We start from the raw sequence: 23327 nt of genomic DNA on the forward strand, positions 1-23327 counted from the left end.
GATAGTGGGACAATTTGAAGTCAATTGCCTCAAAATAAAACTAGCCTAGTCACAAAAATAATTCACATGTGAACTTTTGTTGCTCATACTTGAGTAAGGTAAAAACAAATAAAATTTCTTGTTAAGCATGATTTTGCTCCTAACTCAATGAGAAAAAAAAATTGTTAGAACTACGTTTGACAGGCTATCATTATATCTTCTACTTGTACACTGAAATCACATGAGTCTGTCTATCAAGCTTATTTTTGTTTTCTATTTGGTCAGGAGAAAAATTATGCTTGACAAGAAATTTTTGTTTCTTAAAATAAAATAAAACAAAAAAATTTATTTTTGTTTTATTTTATTTTATTTTTTATTTCAATATTATTATTATTATGATGATGATGAAGAAGCCGCCATGGAGTTCACAAGATTGACCATGGGAGACCCACCCTAGTAAACATAATCTATCATACCACTGCTTGAACACATTGGTCGTTTGTGTTCTCACCACTCTATCAGGCAATGCAATCCATGGTTCAACCAATGTCAACACAAAAAAAAAAATACTCCTTACCATCTTGCTCGCAACTTATTTTCATAACATCCAGGATGGCCCCTTGACCTCGCTCCTACCCAATGTTCCACCAAATGAAACACCTCCCCAGTGTCAACCATGTCACTACCTGTCAACAGTTTAAAAGTCTCAATCATATTATTATTATAATTATTATTATTATTAACATCTGACTCCTCATGAGAAGCACACACCATTGCACACAATACTCGTCCAACCGTTCTTTAAACTCATTTAACGTGTCTACATCAAAATCGTCGCCAGATTAGATCGCGTCCTGACACAAACAATTAAATATCGCCCCTAATAGATTATAAGACAAAAATATAAGAAAATCTCCAATTGCTATTTTGTTTTTATTACAAGAGAAACATTAAGTCCACGCGGTTAGCCTAGTGGCTGTGCACTTCGCAACCATATGCCTGGGAAAGGAATGTCCTAGGTTTGATTCCTGTCGGTGACGTGAGGAGCTGAAGGATCTTTCTCAGCCATAGCCAAGTTAGCTGGTCTTGGAACGTGGACAGTAGGGTTTTTCCCCAGTTTACCGTGGGGTTTTTCATCCCACAAAGCAGGTAAACCAGTCTTGAGAACTCAGCATTACAGGACATAGGATACACTGGGGAGCAGGGCTGACCACCTTATCGTGTGAACGGTTTGAGGTCCGATGATAAATAAACCCACGACACCGCAAGTTAAAAGAGGGTATAAAGAAGATGAGATGATGAGAAACATTAATGTAAAACAATTACATAATAATATTAATTAAATGTCTGCTCTACGGGGATATCGCAGAATAAAATTGTTTATAAACTCTTCTAAATTTAAATTATAAGCTATGTCTGAATTGCGATGTCCGATTTAAATTATAAGCTATGTCGAAATTGTGAGTTACTATTGCCCCGACGTGAACGTTAGGGCACTAGTAACTCGCAATTTGAGTAGGAGTTTAAATTAATTTAAATTAATTAATTTAAATTATTTATTTTTTCTTAATAATGATTTCATACGTTAATGATGCATAGCCAAAATTGCCGCGTACCCCACCCCCCGAAAACCTTTCACGTACCCCAGGGGGTACGCATACCACACTTCGAGAAACACTGATCTAATAAGCAGGTTCAAAAATGTTTAGTTTTAGTATATATGACTATAATTTGTTTATTATTCAAACATAATAAGCACATAAACTAAACTAAATGCTGTATATTTGTAAAATATCTTCTTGCCATAATATGCCGTCTACTGCAATATGGCTGAACGAACGCCCTTATTAAGCGGGGCCGTGAGGCAGGCTGCCTCCATGCTACACCCTGTCGACTGTACAGATCTACATACAACAACACACTTAGGCAATGCATTCCACTCACCAACCACTCTCCATACAATGAACCTGCTCCTCACTCCTCTGCTCACACCCTCCTTACACAGTTTCCAGATATGGCCTCTCATTCTACCACCCCATTCTATGAAAAATCTCTTCCATGTCAACCTGATAACAACCCATGACTGGCTTATATGTCTCAATCATATCCTACCCAATTCTGTATCCTACTTCTCACCAAGCCAGCCTGGTTGGCCGAGTTGTTAGCATATCTGCTCTCCAGCCAAAAGGCCGGGGGTTCGAACTAGCCATGGGCATGGATACTTGTGATTGTCTGTGGTAGTTGGCGGCAGATGACGTTAGTGTAGTTGCGATTAGTTGAAGTTAGTGGATTGAGTGCTGGAGACGGACAGTTGCGGAATGGATGCCCTCCCTCGATGAGTCTTTGTATTCCCTGGAGGTGTCACATAATAATAATAATAATAATAATAATAATAATAATAATAATAATAATAATAATAATCTCTCCAGGACCTTCAACACAACTCCAGATATACACAACGGCCTATAATTTGAAAAAACAGCCTTATCACCACCTTTATACAGTGGAACAATTTTACCTTCCTTTCACTCCCTTGGAACCTGTGCTATTGCATGATGATATGTCATCAAATTCTATCACCTTATTGACATCAAGGTTATTCATTTCCTCATGATTCCATCCTGATCAGGATGAAACACCGTTATAAATTGATTACTGAATACTTCAACAATGTCTTCTGCAGCAGTTACCATTCTACCACATTGATCTATTAACATCATCTTACCATGATCATTCTTCCTTTGACTTGCCACATATCTAAAAACCTCTCTGGAGTTTTTCTTCACCTGATTCGCAAATGGTCTTCTCATATTGCATTTTTGTTGTCCTTTCTAACTGAGTCGCTCTCATGGCTCGTTCTTTATACTCTTCATGTAACTGATTGTTACAATTTTTTCTTGTACTGCCTCCAAAGTACACCCTTCTTCTTTTTCCAGATTTCATGCTTGAGCTCCTCATTCGTCCATTTTATACCTACCTTATTTAGCCTTTTGGCCTTCGGAATGCATTCACACATTGATGCTGGTATGTATTTCTTTGTCAGTTCCCAAGCAGCATTGATTTCTTTCCCGCTCAACTCCTCGTTCCATGCTACAGCTCCTAACTGTCTCCTAAGCTAGTGATAACCACCACTCTTATAATTTCGCATATATCCTTTCCTCACAAAAGTGCATATGGCTAGCCACAACACAAGTAATCACGCTCTTCAACTAGAGGAAAGTGTGAAATCCCACTCACAATTACATTCTACGATGAAATGATCAGATCTAAAAGTCTCGATCATCGCATGCCATCCTTTATATGCTGCCTGAGATAGTTATCTCTCAAGAACTCAAGAAATTAATTTTCCTTACTTCCAAATGCTCTGTCTTCATTGAAATAATACTGCCATAATTAAAATCACTCCAAGTTGTTTATACATTTCTTCATCACCACCCAGAGACTAGTGTAGCTCAGTGGACGTTTGCGTTCTCTGTGCTTGACGTAAGTCTGGTCACTGACTGGAGGAACTTTTTCTAAGCCTTTCTTCGACAGGTTCCCAAGTTAGTCGATCTCTGGCACGGATAAGCGGAATTTTCCTCTAGGAAACTCGGGTTTTTCATCCCGTAAACTCAAGAAAATCGACCGTAGTACCCACATTATTTCAGATAGTGAAATATCTTGTTAGGGTTAGGTACCAAGAGATGGTAGTACTTGTTTTCCTGCCTCATCATCGGTGGCTGCAACAATTAGTGATAGACATGGACAAGTTATCCCTGCTTGGCTACCGGTGGAGATTGAACTGCCCAATCAGTCTCCAAATGCTAGAGAGGGTATAAAGGCTTTGCCTACTCCCTATAAGGGAATGCGTCCCCAGCCTGGAGCCACACCTCAAGTACAAATATCCTCAAACTACAGAGAGTACAAAACAAATGTCTCCGCATGATCTTAAACGCACCATGGTATGTCAGAAATGTCCAACTCCACCGGGATACAAATATCCCCTACATCTACTCTTTCCTGCAGTCTTCAGCAGTAAAGTTCTTCTCAGCATCCTCTTCACATCCACATGAATTAGTGCAACAAGCAGCAAATTATGATGAAACAGACTTCTCCAAATATATGAGACCCAAGGTCATCCTACTTACAAATGAAGATCTTTAAATCGCACCTACTCAGGCAGAGCACTTAGCTCATAAACTTTTCCTCACACAGCAACCTTATCAGATAGCAGGGATTATAAAAGCATTTTGCTTCACCCTTATAGTCAGCAACGCCTTGCGTCTATAAGGGAATAAAAGGCGTTAGCTGATTTATTTTTATTTTTTTCATCACCACCCTCCATATTTCTGGGCCTATAGCAACATCCGACTAAATATGTCTTCCTGTCAACCTCCACATTGCACCACACTACCTCATAACAGTTGCCACTATTTCTCTGTTTTGTATCTACCTTATGTGGACAAAATTTCCCTGCTATTATCAACAGCACTCCCTCATCCCTTGCTGTCCGTTTTAGCCTCGCAAAAAATACAGTATCTTTCCATTTCTATTCCTGGTACAATATTATCTTCATTCAACCATGTTTCACTTATTACAATGAAAGCATTTCATCTTCCTTATTTCTGATACTTCTGGCATATGTAAACAAACACAGCAATCTGGGTCGTCGCCAGATTAGATCGCGCCCTAATGCAAATATTAAATATCGCCCCTGCTTGATTATAAGACAAAAATACAAGAAAATCTCAAATTGCTATTTTGTTTTTATTACAAGAGAAACATTAATGCAAAACGAATACATAATATATTAATTAAAAGTTTGCTCTACAGGGATATCGCACAATAAAACTGTTTATAAGCTCTTCTAAATTTATATTATAAGCTATGTCTGCCTCTATCGATATAGTTGCTAGACCAACCAATCTTTCTGGATCATTGCTGTTCACAAATAATTTTTAACCACGCTACCTGCCAAGACGTCTATAGACGTCAAAGTTATCATGGATGCGAAGTGCATATTAAAATTATAATACCATATAAGAAGCATATGAGGATGCGTATTTGATCCATAACGGCCGGTGAGGTGGTTTTAATTCAGTTTAAGCCTGGAAAAACTTCTTTCCGCACTAGCGACGGCTGCTACTGCAATATGGCTGAACGAGCGCCCTTATTAAGCTGCGCCATGAACAGGCTGCCTCTATGCTACACCCTGTCGACGGTACTGTCAGTAATCCATTTTTAGGTCTATAACCAGTCCTATCCAACCACTTGTGTTGTGATTTTTTCATTATACCTACCCAGTCACCTTTATCACCATTTACCACATATATCTGCTCAGTCTCAACTTCTCCATCCATATCGTAATACACTCCATCTTCATACACACATTCACTACCACTTTGAACATTCACTCGCCCCTATGCCATGTCTCGCTGTCCAACAAAGGGCCCGATTTCCCTGTTCCTCTTTTATTCCCCTTTTCTCTTCATCTCTTATACTACTATTGTTTCCACTGCCAAGCACTTCTGTCTCTTCATTTTCCCTTCATCTCTTTCTTCTGATCTCTTGCATGCATCACACACTGTACTTCCATCCAGCTTCACTTTCTCCAGTGCACTCACTCCAAAGCCATTCAAATGCAACTCATCATGCCTGTATATTTTCATTCTTCTCTCAAACACATGCCATACATCCACAAAATGTACTCCTTCTCACACAGCTCTGCTAGCACACTATTTATGATTTTGGCTTTCCGTCGCAATTCATATTCGTAACACCGACAACCTTTCCTACCACACTGTTATCTTTCACTCTTCTCAATAGCCTCTTGATATTAGCCCTAACATCTTCCTAATGTCCACTTAGATCATTTTTCCCCACAATCACGACTAACTCTCTTGCTTGTTTCTTTCTCATATCCAACGCTTTAATTATCCTACTCATTCTCCCTCTTGGATAGCAGACCTTATGGACACTCTCAGTAACTAGTCCTTTAACTATGGAAACTCCATATGCTGCTATCCTGAAATCACTCATCATATCTTTTACTCTTTTTTCTTTCATTCTATTCTCTTACACATCTTCATTAGTTCCTGCCGTACGTCTAACATTACTCCACATATTCCTCATTTCATTTTTCATTTTCAATAACTGTTTCATCAAATCTTGCATTCTGATAATTTCTTTCTCTGTCATTCCTGCAGTCTCACTACCTCTTGTTCTGCTGCATATCAATATATCACCTCTCCTATCTACCAAACTCTGCAGTCTACATTCCTCAGCCTATCTTCGTAACTAACATTGTGCAGTCCTGATGCCATCTTTGTTATCTGCCTCTGCACTCTGTGGAAACAGTAAATGTGAAGTCTTGAAGTTGGAATGCATCGATGATCTTCTCTCTCTCTCTCCGATCTTCCCTTTCAGTCGTTTTCCGACCGTAGACGATTTGCAGGTACTGCCCAAAAAGTATTCCTGGTGAGATTTTCACAGGATAGTTCACCATTGCTTTCCCCAACCCCCTAATTTTATCCGAGCACGGGACCGGCGTATGGCTGAGACATATTCATGACTGTAATCCATGTGTGTTCATGGAGTCGGTTTGCTTGTTCCAGAGGGGACGAAAAACCTGAGTTTTCGGGTATTAAAAACCCACTACCTTCATATGAGACCGGCTAATCCACCTTTAGTAGAAAGAGACCAGATAAAGATTCTTGACGTCACTGACGGTAATCAAACCCAGGGTCTTTACAACCAAAGGGCTTTATCTATACTGAGTGATCTACGGAGGCGCAATGCATCGATGGGAGGCTGCATACTGTATTGGAGAAACTGTACGGGAGGAAGTGGGAAAGCAAGGAATCTGGGGTTGACGATTGACAGAAACCTGAAATTCAGGGAACATATTGCAAAGGTAGCGAAGGTAACCCAGAGGATTGCTAGAATACTGAGAATGATGCTGACCTGCAGAGATTAGATTTGTCATTACATTGTATAAACCCCTGATCAGACCATATCTGAGCTATTGTGCTCAAATTTCCTCCCAAGGATTTGAAGGGGATAAATTAACTGTGCAAATAATAATCCTTTCCAGCTTCACATCATCTGCAAACAATTGAATACCTTTCTGCCTCCTTGATACTATTCCCCATACACAACTCTCTGATACCTATCAGATAGCCAATCCTGAATCCATTTCACTAATCATACATCTAAACCCATGTGCTTCAACTTAAATATCAGCTTATCATGTGGCACGTTGTAAAATGCCTTTCGAATATTAAAAAAAAAAATGGGTACAATATGGCTCTCCCTCATCCACCGCTCTTGTTATTATAACAGGCAATCATATTACTAAAACAAGACCACCTCTTAACAAATCCATGCTGACTCTCTCAGATAACATTACCCTCATCAGTCCAATGCTGTAAATGATCCCTCACTAATATCTTTATAACTATTGATGAAATATGAACTGGTCTGTAGTTTGATACTTCCAGTTTGCTATCACCCTTATGCGATGGTGCTATTTACTTTCCTTTCACTCCTTGGATACCTTTCCCCATGGTAAGACTTTCATTGAAAAACCAGGTCAACAGTGCTGCCAGATCTTTAGCCCAATCTCTCAAAACCTGTGGTAAAATCCCATCCAGTCCCATTGCTGTATTGACATCCAGTGTATTCAATATTTGAAACACACTCTCTTACACTTCTAAACCTTGAACCTGCCTTATCCCTCTAGTACTAAAACCTACTTCTCTAAGATGAAATACTCCAATAAAGTGTTCATTGAACAACTCCACTATTTCACTCTATTCCCATTTTTATCCCACAGTGTCATTCTTCCAGAATAATTTCTCCTTCGACTGGCCATATAACAAAAAATTCCTTAGGATCATCTTTGGATCTCAGGGTCAATATCTCCTCATATTCTAGTTTTGTCTTCCTTACCATACCAGTCACCCTCCTGGCCCGAGTCGTATATTCTTCTGCATTTCCACTCCAGCCCTCTCCTTATATCTCTTCCAAAATCTTTTTTTTTACCTGCAGTTCCTGTTTGATATTGTTTGTCATCCACTTTGCATCAAATTATGTTCTCTTCATCACTTGCAGCTTGCTTGTCGCTAATAAATATTCCTTCACATGTTCCTAAGCACTAATGATATCTTGTCCTCCCAGTTCCTCCCTCCATGGAAATGCCCAAGTTGATATCTTAGACTATTATAATCACCTGCCTTATAATTTGTCATACATTCCTTTCTCTTTGAGACTCTGGCATGTCTGTTCTTCCAAGTCAAAACCACATGATTACTCTCTCCAACTGGGGGTAGAGACGCTATCTCAGATCTAATCAGTTCTTCTGAATGTTATGTCCACTTCTAAAACTCTTGAACCTCATTTCGCACTTCTACTACATGTTGCCTAAGACATTTGTCCCTCAAGAATTCCAGAAATTCCATTCCCTTATTACTTCATGCAGTTTCCTCTTCCCAGTTTATACTACTGTAATTAAAATCTCCCATAACACTCATTCTTCTTGCACTTGCCAAGCAGTACTCCATCGCCACATTTTTCTTTCCTATCCTGTCTACTTCTATTCCTGTCAGTATATCATCTTCTGTCAACCACGTCTCAGAGATCCACATAATCTTTGGACAGGCTCATGCTATCAGCACCACCAATTCATTGTCTTTATTCTAGATATTCCTGGCATTATATAAAGAGTCAAGGCATTGTCACTGTTTCTATACCTATCATTATCCCTTCCAGACTCCACTGGATTCAGTATAGCCCAATGTATTCTCCCCCTTCTCCCAAGCACCCATTCCCACAAGAGGACATACCTCCTACCATCCACCCTGATATTGCATTGATGCATTGACTTGCTCAGAGAATAGCATTCTCTTGAGACGCGTACGTCTTTCCTCATTTAAATGCAAGTCATCTCTCACATACAGTTTTCTTTCTGTCGTCAAATGCCCTCCAAATATCCATGTATTCCAACCGTCTCTTATGACACATTCTGGCTATTATTTTTATTTTATTTCAAAATTTATTAAAATTTCAAAAAAAATAAAAAATAAAAAATTAGCTAATGCCTTTTTATTCCCGTACAATGAGTAGGCGAGGCCGTTTTAACCCTATCTCAACTTTATTAAAATTTTATTTTATTTTATTTTAAAGTTGTGTATGGAGTGGAAGTATCTCAGAAAAGAATAGCGCCTAGTGATGTGCTGCAGAAAAGAGTTCTTGTGCCTGTTAATGATATTTCGTGTAAATCAGCAGAAGATATTCAGTTCTTTGCTGATGATGATGCAAAGATGGAAAGAGTTTTAAGGAGCAATACTAGTGTTAACTCCTTTCAGAAAAATTTTTGAATGCATCAGCAGAACTGCAGTTTTAATGTTAAGTGCACTTAACATTAAAACTGCTAATTTACACAATACATAATTTAGGAATATGTATTGTGTAAATGGGGAAGCATGCTTTAGTAGCCATATGAGATTCAGGATTTCAGGATCAGTGACGCACCCAAGGAGGGTGCTAAGCCCCTTTTGCCCCCAAAAGAAAAAGTTAAAAAACACTAGAACTTTTCCAAAAATCTTTTCCGAATTAAAATTCTTTTTTTTAATTATGTTGTGTCGTGTCTTCTATTTCTAAACTATTTATGAATTAGCGGTCACATAAGGTGGGAATACCCTATAACCGGCATCGGCAACCTTTTGAGTCGGAAGAGTCAAAAATTACAATTTACAAAATTTCAAAGTTTTTAAAGAGCCACAAAATTTTAAAAAGTTTTTAAAGAGCCACAAGATCTTATTGTCTTCAAGGCATTTTTGCACGGCATTCGCTATATCTTCCCCTCTAGTTTGTCCCGAGAGCGGTAGCAATCCTAGAAGTTCTTCTTTTGGACCTTGGGAAGACATATACCTGACAAAAAGGGCAACTTGTGCCGTGTCTTTTATGTCGCAAGACTCATCTGTAGCAAGTGATAAGGCAGAAGGTTGAATATCTTCCACCTGCAAATATGTTACATTTGAAGACATTTTAGCTATTCTATCTTGTACTGTTTTAGCGGATACGAGAAGCTGGGCATAATGAAATATAATTTATCAAAAAACATTTTACAACGATATTTCCCAATTAAAAATACCAACCTAAATAAAATAAATAATTCTCTAATAATTTAATTATTAAAATAAATAATTTAGACACGAAACACTGTTTGTCTCTCTCTCACGTACTGATTGACTATAAGTACATAGTTTCGTCGCATCTGTGGTCGCCTCCCGTGTGCGGTGATCGCCGACTGGCACGAACGGACTTGTCAGAACGTGTTTATCACGGCGCAGTCTGCACATTTTAGTTTTTTTTTTTAATTTTGGCAAATATTAGATACTTAGTTTACGAGTAAAGGTGTTATGCCCAGCTATGCCGAAAGCAATGAAAATTGCCAAACATATAAACTTCCGAGAGCTTCCGACGGACTGACGACAGTGACGATGCGTGTCACGGGGGAGGGGTGCGGTGAAAAGCGAGTACAAGTGGCTGAGAGATAGAATCGGTGCCTAATCCTCGTTAATCGATTCAGAACGATTTTTAATTTTTTTTTTTTGATAAAATAAATAATATTTGCGTATGGAACTAAAGAGCCGCAGCTTCACATCCAAAGAGCCGCAGGTTGCCGACCCCTGCCCTATAATATTCCCACCTTATGTAGTCTCGAATCACGGCCTCTGTGAACGCAAGGCGAACAAAGTAGTGCTCGGGCGGACCGAGGGCTACTTTGTTTGCCCGAGCACGGGCAGAGGAGATCACGGATGTCATGTATTGGTGATTACTGCAAATGCTCAGTCATAGGTCGTATGCAATGCATATTCTCAAATCCTCAACCCCCCCCCCCCAAGATTAAATCCTGAGTGCACCTGTTCAGGATGATGGCCAACAGTGACCTGAATGTCTGAGGGCACAGTGAAAGTGCTGCCAAAGACTATACAACATAGCTGTTATGATAAGAAACACAAAGATAAGGGATCATACTGATCAGACGACCGATATCAGATGTAGTCACCTAGTTTCAACTGTGAAGTGCAAACCCCAGAGAGAATCCAGAGATGAGTGACTAAAGTAACATCACGATTCTGGAATGATAGTTATAGAGTAAATGCTAATTGCACAGTATAGTGGATAAGCAGAAAAGAAGTGAATTTGATGACAGTTATGTAAGTCAGTGAGACAGTGGTGCACCAAGATGGGGAGGACCAGGGCCCATTATGGGTGGGGTCACTACCCCACCCATAATGTATTGCAGTATACATCTCTTAGCGAGATGTGTTTTACATTATGGAAAATACTAAGAATAGTGATCAGAGCTTTACCCACCTTTAATGAGTTGCACTGGTGTTGCACCACCTTTAGACTTGAACTACGTTTCAGGCGCAAACTTAACTGTTTGCTTACTTGGGATTAGGAGTAAAATAACCAAGTTTATAAAATTACTTGGTAACCCTAATATATATATATATATATATATTTATTTATTTATTTATTAGATTGAAATGCTGTAGTTACAGTGCTTAAATACATTAAAAGTAAAAATTGTAAAATATATATAACTTATTGTTATCCTATAAATGCTGTTAAAAATTATTATTATTTAATTAATTAATCCTTTGATGTAAAGGTTTCTTAGAATAATAATAATATAATAATAAAATATATAGATATTAAAGAGGTAAAACATTTTTCTTAATTATTATAAAAATATAATAAAAGCAAAAATGTAAAATATAACATATTGTTATACTATAAATGCTGTTAAAAATGTAATCTTATTCAATTGCAAACTATGAATTACCATCTATAGTAACTATTATTAACACATTATATAAAAAAAGGAAAATTTTTATGAAATTCATTGTTAAAAAAAAACAAACTAGAACATGTTTTGTAAATGCATAATATGCAATCATAATTTTAATAATAAAAATCATTGAATTAAAAGAAAATACTATTATTATTATTATATGTACGTCATTTTTAGAATTTTTAAATTTTGTAATTTCTATAATTTTATAATGTAATTGTAATGTAATGTAATGTATATGTATGCAAGATATAATAAAGTGTTTCAAAAATATTATTATTATTATTATTATTATTATTAAATATATATATATATATATATATATATATATATTATTATTATTATTATTATACAAACACCTTCAGGAGTCAAGACTCATCGAAGTTGGTAACAATAAGCAGCAATTTTACAGAGATAATATCTGTAGTACCTCATCTTATGATGATTCATTGTCTGTGAACTTAGACCTCATCTGACAATGCATTCCACTTACTATCACTTTCCATGCAATAAAGTGTCATGTAAAAGTGTCATTTTGTAAAAGTGTCATGCTCACGACAGTTTTACAAAATTTCCATGAATGCCTCTTGATCTTATTCTTTTTCCTCTCTCGACCCTTTGAATGATATCCTAGGTATCTACTCATAAGTTCCCCTTAATAATTTATGTTTCATCACATCATCTCCCTTATCTGCTTGTTCACCGAACTCTGCAATTTACACATTCCCCAACCTGTTGTCATAGTGAATATATTTCACAAACCCAATATTACTTATTGTATCTGGACATTTTCCAGAGCTTACTTCTCGCCTAGAAATCAAGGCGACCAAATCTGTGCGCAGTAGTCCACATGTTGTCTAATCAAATTCTTGCACAGTGGAAAAATCCCTTCTTTATTTCTGATTATCAACGCTCTTCTTACTGACATTTCTTTGTATTCTTTTTCATCTCTCTATCTACAAGTACGTATCCCGAGATCTCTCGCTTCCTTCACTTCCTCTAATACACCACCCATGTGCATCATTACATTTCCAGGTTCTAAAGTATAAAATCTTACATTGATTGGTATTGAATTGAAATTCTCATTCATCTTCCCAAATAGCAAGTATATTCAAAATCGTTATGTAGCAACGGTACGTCAGCGTCATTCTCAACAGTTTTGCCAACTTTTCGCCACCCACGAATAGCTTATATCCTCTTGCAAACCATTCACAGTAAAACATATTAAACAGCAGTGGTTCCAGACAATGTGGGACTCCACTGTCTATCAGAAAACCAGTTTTCTGATAGACAACGTCTATCAGAAAGACTTCTTCTTCTTCTTTGGGTGCCATCTCCTATCGGAGGTCGGCGACCACCTTGGCAAATTTTGAGCGATTCTCAGCTATTCTGAGCAGTCTCTCAGAGTTCATACCAGTCCACTGTCTGATATCTGCCAGCCAAGATTTTCTTCGTCTTCCTTGTCCTCTTCTTCCATTTATCTTCCCTTCTATAATCAATTGAAGTATCTTATATTTTTCATTACGAAGTAGGTGACCAAGATATGCAGTTTTCCTTCTTTTTATGGTATCTAAAAGTTCACATGATTTCCCCATTTGTTCCAGTACTTCCTGATTGGACGTTTTTGCTGTCCATGGGATTTTTAACATTCGTCTGTATAACCACATCTCAAAGGCTTCAAGTCTTTTTATTGATGTTGTCTTCAAGGTCCAAGTTTCTGCACCATACAGCAGTACAGACTATACACAGCATTTAACCATACGTACTCTAAGCTCTAAGTTTAAACTGCGGTTACACAGTGTTGATTTCATCAAGAGAAAATTTTTTCTTGCCATTTCAATTCTAACTTTTATTTCCATTTCTGGATTGCAATCTTCATTTAACCAGCATCTGAGATATTTAAACTTTGCCACTCTTTCTATTTGTTTCCTATTTAAAGAAAGTGCTAAATTAAGAATTGGTTTCTTACTTATGACCATGAATTTAGTTTTGGTGATATTTATTTTTAATCCCATTTTTCACTCTCTGCATTTATTAGTTCCAAAAGATTTTGAAGATCCTGAATATTGTCAGCCAGAAGAGCTGTATCATCGGCATATCGGATGTTACTGATGATTTCACCATTTACACTAATCCCTTCCTTTCTTCCTTCCAAGACTTTTTGAAATATGGCTTCTGATTAGATGTTAAAAAGAAGAGGTGACAGCACACATCCTTGCCTTACTCCTCGTTTGATGTTAATGGAGTCTGTAATAATGTCATCAACTTGAACAGATGCCTTTTGTTTCAAATATAAGTTTTCAATGATCCTGATGTCTTTACCATCTAATCCAATTCTTTTTAATAGTACAATCATTTTAGCATGTTGGACTTTGTCAAATGTTTTCTCAAAGTCGATGAACAAATGAATATTACCTTGTTTTGGTCAATACATTTTTGAAATAAGATCTGAGAACAGAAAAGGGCCCTCGCTTGTTCCCAAGCCGTTTCTAAAGCCGAATTGGGTATCACTGATGGTGTCTTCACATTTTCTGTATATTCTTTTTTGAATTATTTTCAGAAACATTTTGAGAACGTGACTCATTAGGCTGATCATTCTATAGTCATTACAAGTTTTCGCATTTACTTTTTTAGGTAGCATGATGAAGGTCGACTGTAACCAGTCTTGAGGGATTATGCCTGTATCGTAGATCTTATTAAATAGCTTTACTAATATGTTATCTAATATATCAGAAAGACTAGTTATCCAATTAACTAAGCAATTATCCGAATCATTTTGCCGTAACTTATACTCCAATCTGTTATCTTGTAATCAGTCAAATACCTTTGGAAAATCCTTAAATATCATTCTGTATGAATCACCCCATGTATTGCTGCGTTCACCATATTATAAAATTTAAGTATATTATTGAAACAAGACTCCCCTTTATCAAACCCATGTTGACCTTTATACAGAAACTTTTCTTATCTACCCAATGCTGTATTCTATTTCTAACCAATCTCTCCAGATCCTTGATAGTTACTCCAGAAATGCAAACAAGTCTGTAACTTGTTTGCAAACTTCGATTTTGCTTCCACCTTTACACAATACATCAATCTTTCCTCTTATTTTCCTTATATAAGAGGAATATTTTTCTCTTATGTTCCTTATTTCAGATACCTCTATGCAGAGGTATCTGAAACTAGAGGTGCAAGAAATTATGAAAGGCTCAAGAAATGCGTTGACGCAATCCAATGGAGAAAATAACTTAACAAAAGAGATTAATATTGCACGATAGTTAAGAAATATCGGATGAAGACGTGACAAATAACATGCTTATAAAATAAGTTTACTATAACTTCTGCCATCATCTCCATCCATCAGAGTTATCCTTCCATAACTAGTCTCCTCTTGTACTCTAACTTTTATGATTATTATCATTATTTTTATTATACTGGTCACTTTTCTAACTGCTCTTTAAATGTTTCATGTAACTGTTCACTCCAAAGTTTATAGTTCCTTCATAATCATCTCTTCTATATATCTTAATATTTTTATTCATCCATTCGATTCTTACTCCATTTTACCCTTTTAGATTTAGGCACATTGTCTTCATCAGATATTTCTAGACTATCGCCTATGCAATATTAATATCTTTTGTTAAGTTATTTTTCCCATTGGATTGTTCAACACGTTTCCTGAGCCTCTCATAATCTCTTGTACCTTTAGTTCCTTATTTCAGGTACCTCTGCATACTTTCGCAGCTTTCAGGCTAGGAGTATATGATCACTGTCACCAACTTGTGGTAATATGATGATGATATTTTGTCCACAATCACATATAACGTGATTACTAAATTTAACCCATTTCCCTCTATCGCCAACTGTATGAGACAGGTGATTCCTTAAGATCTTAAAAAATTCTCTTTCCTTTTCTCATACACTATTTCTCCATTCAGTTTATATTTGTAAAGTTAAAATTCCCCATTAGGACGACTCTTTTTGCACTGATCAAACAAATTTGCCTGAACATCTCTTTCTCATCTCGATCATTATTTGCAAGCCTGTAACAACCCCCCCCCCCACTAAATCTCTCTCTCTCTCTCTCTCTCTCTCTCACACACACACACACACACACACACCAATTCATTCCTCTCTTTTTTACACAGGTGTCCAGTTTCTGTTGCTTATATTTTCTGCAAATATTTCAGAATTTGCATGCATAACTTCTCCGCTTTCTTCAAATCTGCTACAATGTGTAGGTACAATTCAACATTCCTTCAAAGTTCAACTTCAAAATCTTGGAACTTTTTTTTTTCTGGTTTCATTAATTCCTCCTCCTATAGCTAAGGGAGGAAGTATTTTAGAATACTTCCTCCCTTAGCTATATGTACACAATCGACACGTCTTCAAATTCAATGTTAACAAAGTTTATTTTTTCTTCTCTCTCTCTCTCTCTCTAATATAATATATGCTGAAGAAACTCGCTGTATATGATTACCATAGAAATCTGGAATTCGTCATTTGGTATAATTATTTAAAAGAAAACAAAAAATCAGATACAGTTTTTGATTTATCAGTGTTCTTAACTGATCCTATCAAATACGTATGTGATGTGGTAGGGTTAAAATTTTTTAAGGACAAAAAAGAGTGCGGCATATTCTGATCAGGAAACGAATTAATGACGTTTCCTGATCAGAGTACGCCGCACTCTTTTTTGTCCTTATTAAATTTTACACTTAACTCTACGACATTCAGTAAAAAGGAAGCAGAAACTAATTCATTACTGGAAAGAAAGCCCACCGTTGGAATGTTTGTTTGAACAAGTGTGCTCTGAACTAGCTTGTATACCTGCTACTGTTTATAACGCTTGTCTTTTTATTTAAAAATGAAAACATCCTGGTTTCAAGTAATGAAGTTTTTCAAAGCCTTGTTAGCGGCTGCTTCTGTTAAAGCAAAACATATGGGTACATTATTGAAAAAGTTTTTACTAGGTTATAAATTTAAGATGCCAAGAAATTAGAATCTTTTATCCAAGAGTAAGCAAGCAAAGTTTGCGCGTGAAGTAGCAAAAATTTGTAACACAGAAAAATTGTTTTCTCATTATCCTTTACGCAGCTGTTAAAATGAAGAAAGAAGGAAGAATATACTGAAATGATTAATAACGATAAATAACGATATACGCATAAAAATGAGTGTAATAAAATATGGCGTGTAAAAAATCCCTGTGCAAAAAGGAGTTAGACGAACAGATTCTTTATAGTATGTGTGCCAAACTCATGGTGAAAATAAAGTACATTATCACATTATTAATGAGTGTTATTAGTCTAAGCGAAACACCTTTTTTGTTATTTATATACCATTACGTATGATGAATGAATAGAAAAATGTTTCTCGAACAAATAATATTATTTTGGATGAAATGAAGTAACTTAACTAGCAAATATTAATAAAATAAAATAAAAGTTAAAACTTAAAACGCAATAGTAAAACTAAAATTAATAAACGCGAAACTAAATAAACAAAGGAAATTAATATTCAAAAAAAAATAATTAACGGCAGTTGTAAATGTGACTAAGAAGATATTATTTTATTATTTATTTATTTTTTTGTTGGGCGGAGGGGGCGGAGAATATTTTCAAAGGAATAAGCAGGTTGAAATTTGCGTAGCTGGTACCAGGTCGATTATTATTAACTTACTTTGTTGTTGTTGCTATTTCCAAATCTCAAAATCATGCGATTTCATTTGCCATTTGAAAACTATTCGGTAAATAAAATTCTATGAAGTCTTTTTCGGGACATTTTTCCCCTTTGCTAAGAGAAGGAATTAGACGGAAAAGATGGATGCTGCTGAGTAGTCGGGAGTGAGCTGACGACACAGAGAAGTTCTCTGTGTCGTCAGTTCAGAAAACAACAAACCTATGTCCTGTTATACTAATACTGTTAAATAAAATCTTCAAAATCATACCTGAATCACTAAAGACTGTATTAATCACTTCCATACATAAACAAGGAAAACGAAACATTGTAAATAACTAGAGACCCATCGCCACATTGTCGGTAATCAACCAAATTATGGAGCGCATTATCTATTGCAAACTCTCCGCATACATAAAAAAATTCCACATCATCCAAAAACATAATATAGCTTTCAAAAAAAATAAATAAATAAAGGAGGAACAACAACAACAACACTCCTGGAAAATTTCACAGACCTAATGAACTCCGCGTTAGATAAAAACAGAATAGTGTTAGTTGTTTTTAATCGTGAAATGACATTACATGACACCTTCAGAGTCCATGGACTCATCGTGGGAGGGCACACTACTCCGCTACGCAATTTGTCTCCTATTAATCCTCCTACTACACACCACGAAACTACTACCATAAATACACAACGTCATCTACCCGCCTCCCTCCCAGCCGCCATAGTATTTTTTGTCTGTAAAGCGTTGATCTAACAAGAGCGTTTGACACACTAACATACAAAACCTTGTAGAACAAATTAACCTTTCCGTGTATGGTTTGAACCTCCTGTGGTTCAAAGCATGCACGGAAAACAGAAAGCACATCGACGTATAAGATCAGCACTCAGCAAAGAGCTACCGGTAACCTGTGGAATATATTATATATATACATATACCAACAATGTGGCGATGGATCTCTAGTTACAATGTTTTTTTTTTTTTTCCTTGTTTATGTACAGGAGTGATTATGTATATATATATATATATATATATATATATATATATATATATATATATATATATATATATATATATATATATATATATATATATATATATATATATATATATATATATATAATCGTGGAGTAAATCAGTATTAGTACCGTCAGTGCCATAATTAGCTTTTCATGGGCCCTGTGCAAGATTTTATTTTTGGCCCACGTTTTTTTTTTTTTTTTTTTTTTTTTTTTTCAAAGCAATTTTTTTTTCAAGGGGAAAAAAAAAAAACGATAACAATAGATCGGTTAATTTTTAACTTTAACCAGAAACGTTACAGAATCGATCACCCACGGCGACAAAATTTAAAATTTGAAAATGAAAATATAATAGAGATTACTTTTTTGATACCCCCATTTCAGGTCTCCTTCGTCCTGGACCCAATGCCTGTGCACCCGTTGCACTTGCCCAGTTATTGAGTACCGTAGCTGGGTTAGGGGCAAAATAATCCGGATCCCTCCTCTAGGGACCAAAGACTTTTCTAGTCCATTTAGACCTCAAATAAAGAAGGATGGTGGTCTCAAACTAGGCGATGAAATTTTCCATCTGAATGACATTCACAATAAATCGATGTCCATCACAGCCCTGTTGGTTTGAGAGATTCAAGTCTTCAGCCATGGCAGTTACTCAGCATGTGGTTTACCAGCTGTTTCTTTTCTTTTCTTCAATACTAAATTACGCTCAGAATTTTTGGTTTCCTCCGAGAGTTCCACTTTTCCCTTTACAGAAATAAAACTGACCTCGAAAACATTGATATTCACAATGAAGCTATAAATATTGATGTGTAGTGTTCATGTTCATGCCGTGCCACCTTAGATGTAGTGTCCTCGTGGATTCACATAGGCAAATCCACTGAATTCAAACGATTCTACACAGCCCTAATTCGGGCAAGCCAGATGCTCAAAAATTTCTCATTATTAATAATCACAATCTAGCGATGAAGGGATAGAAATACAAGTGATTGACGTCCATCTCGCCATTAAAGTTAACACATAAAAATAAATAAATAAATTATCCTCAGATGTCTGAGATTTTTGAGTTTCTAGCGTGTAGAAACACAGCGTCAGCAGTTCTTAAAGAAGGATCTGGCCGCTAAAAGAAATTCTGATTAATATTCCGAGCTGAACGACAGAATTTTATTTTAGAATTTTTATTTATTTATTTATTTATTTTAGACACTTCAGTGATAAGGATAATTCCGGCATTAGAGGATTTAAAGGGGCCTGAAAAATCGGTTTATTTTATAACATAATGATTTCTTATGTTATGAAAGTTATTTCATATTTATCCTCTTGTTCTAAATATCACGCTTGTTATTATTATTATTATTATTATTATTATTATTATTATTATTATTATTATTAGTAGTAGTAGTAGTAGTAGTAGTAGTAGTAGTAGTAGTAGTAGTAGTAGTAGTAGTAGTAGTAGTAGTATTGTGGTTAAAAATCATGATCAAAATATTAATGCTCATGATTTCATATTATATGAACGGAATAATTCGATATACAAAACTACAAAAAAAAAAAAAAAAAAAAAAGAGTGAATTATTTATCATGACGTGTGTGTGTGGGTTGAAACCACGAGAAGGAAAAAGAATGTTTTAGCGGAATTCAGTTTTTTTTTTTTTTAACCGGATATTTATCAGGAGACATCCACCATTGCAAAGATGCGCACAAAAACCACACGCTTTTTAATTGTTCGTAAACTTTCAAACTGTCATTTGAAAATAATCTTTTTTTCTGTTATCATTCTGCCAATAATAGGTATTTAGGTTAATTTAAAGTAGCATCAATATAAAACTATTTGAAATGATTTATTCTGTCATGTTGATATTAATATTCAGATTATTAATGATTCATTAAATATACACTGTTTAACAAGAAAACCCAAATGAAAACGTCTGAACCTACTTGATTCTATTAGGTTCAGAAGTACAATGTACAGTGATTGTGTAACTTTGCGTACAGTGATTAAAGGGAAAGATTAAATGAACCTGGTGATTTATTATTTCGATAAAGACAGCCTTGGTGTTTAGCGCACTATCCATCCCACTACAGTAAATACTGGCAGTGGAATGAATTAAGATACTCCACAAAGAAACGAGTTGGCATATCGCCTTATTGTTCATGTAGCACTCTAACACAGAAAATTGTTGTAAAACCTATTCAAAGTAGAACCATGTATAATTAAAACTAATAACATTTTGAGATACTAAACATTATTATTAATGCCTATCAAAAATATAGTAGATCAACTACTGATTACAGATGCTTGATAATTATCTTTTACGCTGAAATGAAAATATAATAAACAGCCAGAAAGATATGTTGACGCAGTATGTAAGCGGGAATATTATCTTGAAAAAAATAAATAAATAAATAAACACACACACACACATATTAATGAACAACGTACCTATTCGAATGATTGCCGGAAGTTCATAACTGCTTCTGATCAGGCAACAGATGCCAATAATTAAAGTATCCCAAATGCGAATTTTCATCTTGTAGTCATAGTAGTGAAAGAAACAGTCTTCCTTGCCTTGAAGCGATCGTCTAGAAATAGATGCTTTGGACAACGGATGAGAGAGGGAGAAGTGTACGTCACGTTTCCGAAATTAGACGGCATTTGGGACGAATTTTTTTTTTTTTTACATCACTTTTTATCTTTTTCTTTCTCATATGCGGATGAACATACTGATCGTATGAATTTATATCTCCATAATGTGATACATATATTGATTTATAGTTAGAAAACTTAGGAACTGATCTAGCTAGGAGGAAAAAAAAACGAGATAAAGTTGGTCGATTGGTAGACCCTCTGCTACTAATAGCTCGAATAAAGTTAAGTTTGAGCGCGGTTAGTAGTTGGAAAGAGATCAATCGTTCGATGCTGTTGGCACACTCTTCCTCGATGAGTCTTTGGACTCCCTGGAGGTATCAAATAATAATAAACAAAAATGCTCAGAATTTCATGTAAGTATAAATGTGGAATATGAAGCCGCTTATCAGAACGCATCATATTTTTATTTATTATATTTATCAATATTATTTTTTTATATTTTTGTGCCCCTATCAGTGGATACAGATGGAGGATTACGATGACATTTAATTTGGAATATGCATATTCACCATTTCAATTTTGTTTAAATTGGATCATGTCAGTAATAAAACGATTCAAAAGTACACAAGTCATGTCATGGAAGAAGACTTTAGACTAAGGTGCCCATTAATTAAAATGGAAAAAAAGAGAGAGAGAGAGAGAGAGAGAGAGAGAGATCAAACGGGGTATCGAGCTTTGCTCAAAAAATTAGAAAATTATTTTCAACAAATCAAAATTTATTATTTTCACTATTAAAAAAAATTAATGGAAATCGGAAAAAAATCGATATTTAAAAAAGTAATAGTGTCTTTGTAGTAGCTGATTAAGTAATAATAAGTCAAAATTGATAAATAATAAAGATGAAAACTTAGTTGACATTAGTTTTTTTTAATAATAAAGTAAAGAAAATACATAAAATATACGTCAAAATGTACCGTTTCAAATCACAGCAGTTTCTCATTTTTGAAACTTTGCTGATGTGGCTGATGCAGCTGCAGTTGGCCTCAAATATTTTTCAGAAGAATATATATATATATATATATATATATATATATATATATATATATATATAGAGGCGTACCTATATATTATTATTAATATTTTTATTATTTTTTTAAACTTTTACTTATTTATTTATTTTAATTATTATTTTACATACATATATACTTTTTTTTAAATTTTTTTTTTTTTTTATTAGATTTGATATCTTGTTGTCATTATTCCTCTCATTGTGGCGAATGGGCCTACGTTACCAGCACCTTTGTCTGGGATTATGCTTTTTGTTCAGATAGTGAGTTATCATTATTGTTTACCACTAACTACGGGGCTTCCATTATCGGTATAAGTTTTATTTTTCCTTCTTCTTCTTCTTCTCCTTCTTCAATTAGGCCGAGTTTCCTCCATTGCTGTATTGTTATGCTTTTGGTTTGTGTAGTGTTTATGATAATTTCCTTTAAATAATTGTTAATTTTTGCTAGTATGTCTGGTCTGGTGTTTCTTCCGTGTATTTTGTCACATCTGTGGGACCATATTGCATACATTGTTATTATTATGATTATTAGTTCTGTTTTTTTCATTTTTTTGGTCTTCCAGCCAAAATAATGTGTTTTCAGAGAATGGTTGTGTCTTATGTAGGAATTTCTGTATGGTGTTCCATACTGTGGACGTTTTGCTACAGAACATCATAATATGATATATTGTTTCTGGGTCGGGACAGAAATGACACTTCGCTGGGACTTGTAGTGAGATTTTTTTTGCTACACACCACATTTTTGTGGGGAGACAGGCATGATGTACTTTATAGAAGAATGTTTTGTATTTTGGTGATATTGGAAGTCGGAAAACTTTGCTAAGCACCGGACTTAGCCTAATTTCTCCTTTTCTTATTTCCCTGTGTTGGGGAGGTGGGAATGTCACTTGACTTAATGTTTTATATAGTTTTCTTGGTTTGATTGTCAGTAAGGTTTCGGTATCTGAGTGTTTCATTATATATGTGATCCCTTTGGCCATTTCTTTGAACATTCTCGGGCTTGGTTTTTTTATATCTGGAAGTGAGCTTATAAACCTATGCGGCAAACACTTTTGTAAGAATGTTGCCGCATAGGCATGATAGGTTTTTGTGTGTGCTCGGGCTGCTGTTATTGCCCTGCCGATGAGAGTTTTCAGATGGATGTTTA

The 23327-nt window shown here is 35.5% G+C and overlaps 1 protein-coding gene across 1 annotated transcript in view; it reads right to left on the reverse strand.

Moving 5' to 3' along the window:
* LOC150100948 (glutamate receptor ionotropic, kainate 2-like) overlaps positions 1-21329 on the reverse strand; it is a 369413-nt gene extending 348084 nt beyond the window's left edge. The window contains exon 1 of the mRNA XM_090401147.1: positions 20965-21329. Coding sequence (XP_090257273.1) covers positions 20965-21052 — 88 coding nt within the window. The 5' untranslated portion in view covers positions 21053-21329. The remainder of the gene's footprint in view (positions 1-20964) is intronic.
* Positions 21330-23327: the final 1998 nt, after the last annotated feature.

The sequence above is a fragment of the Typopeltis vanoorti genome, chromosome 12, assembly GCF_054136105.1.
Source record: "Typopeltis vanoorti isolate ZY-2024b chromosome 12, IOZ_Tvanoo_1.0, whole genome shotgun sequence".
Lineage (NCBI taxonomy): Eukaryota > Metazoa > Arthropoda > Arachnida > Uropygi > Thelyphonidae > Typopeltis > Typopeltis vanoorti.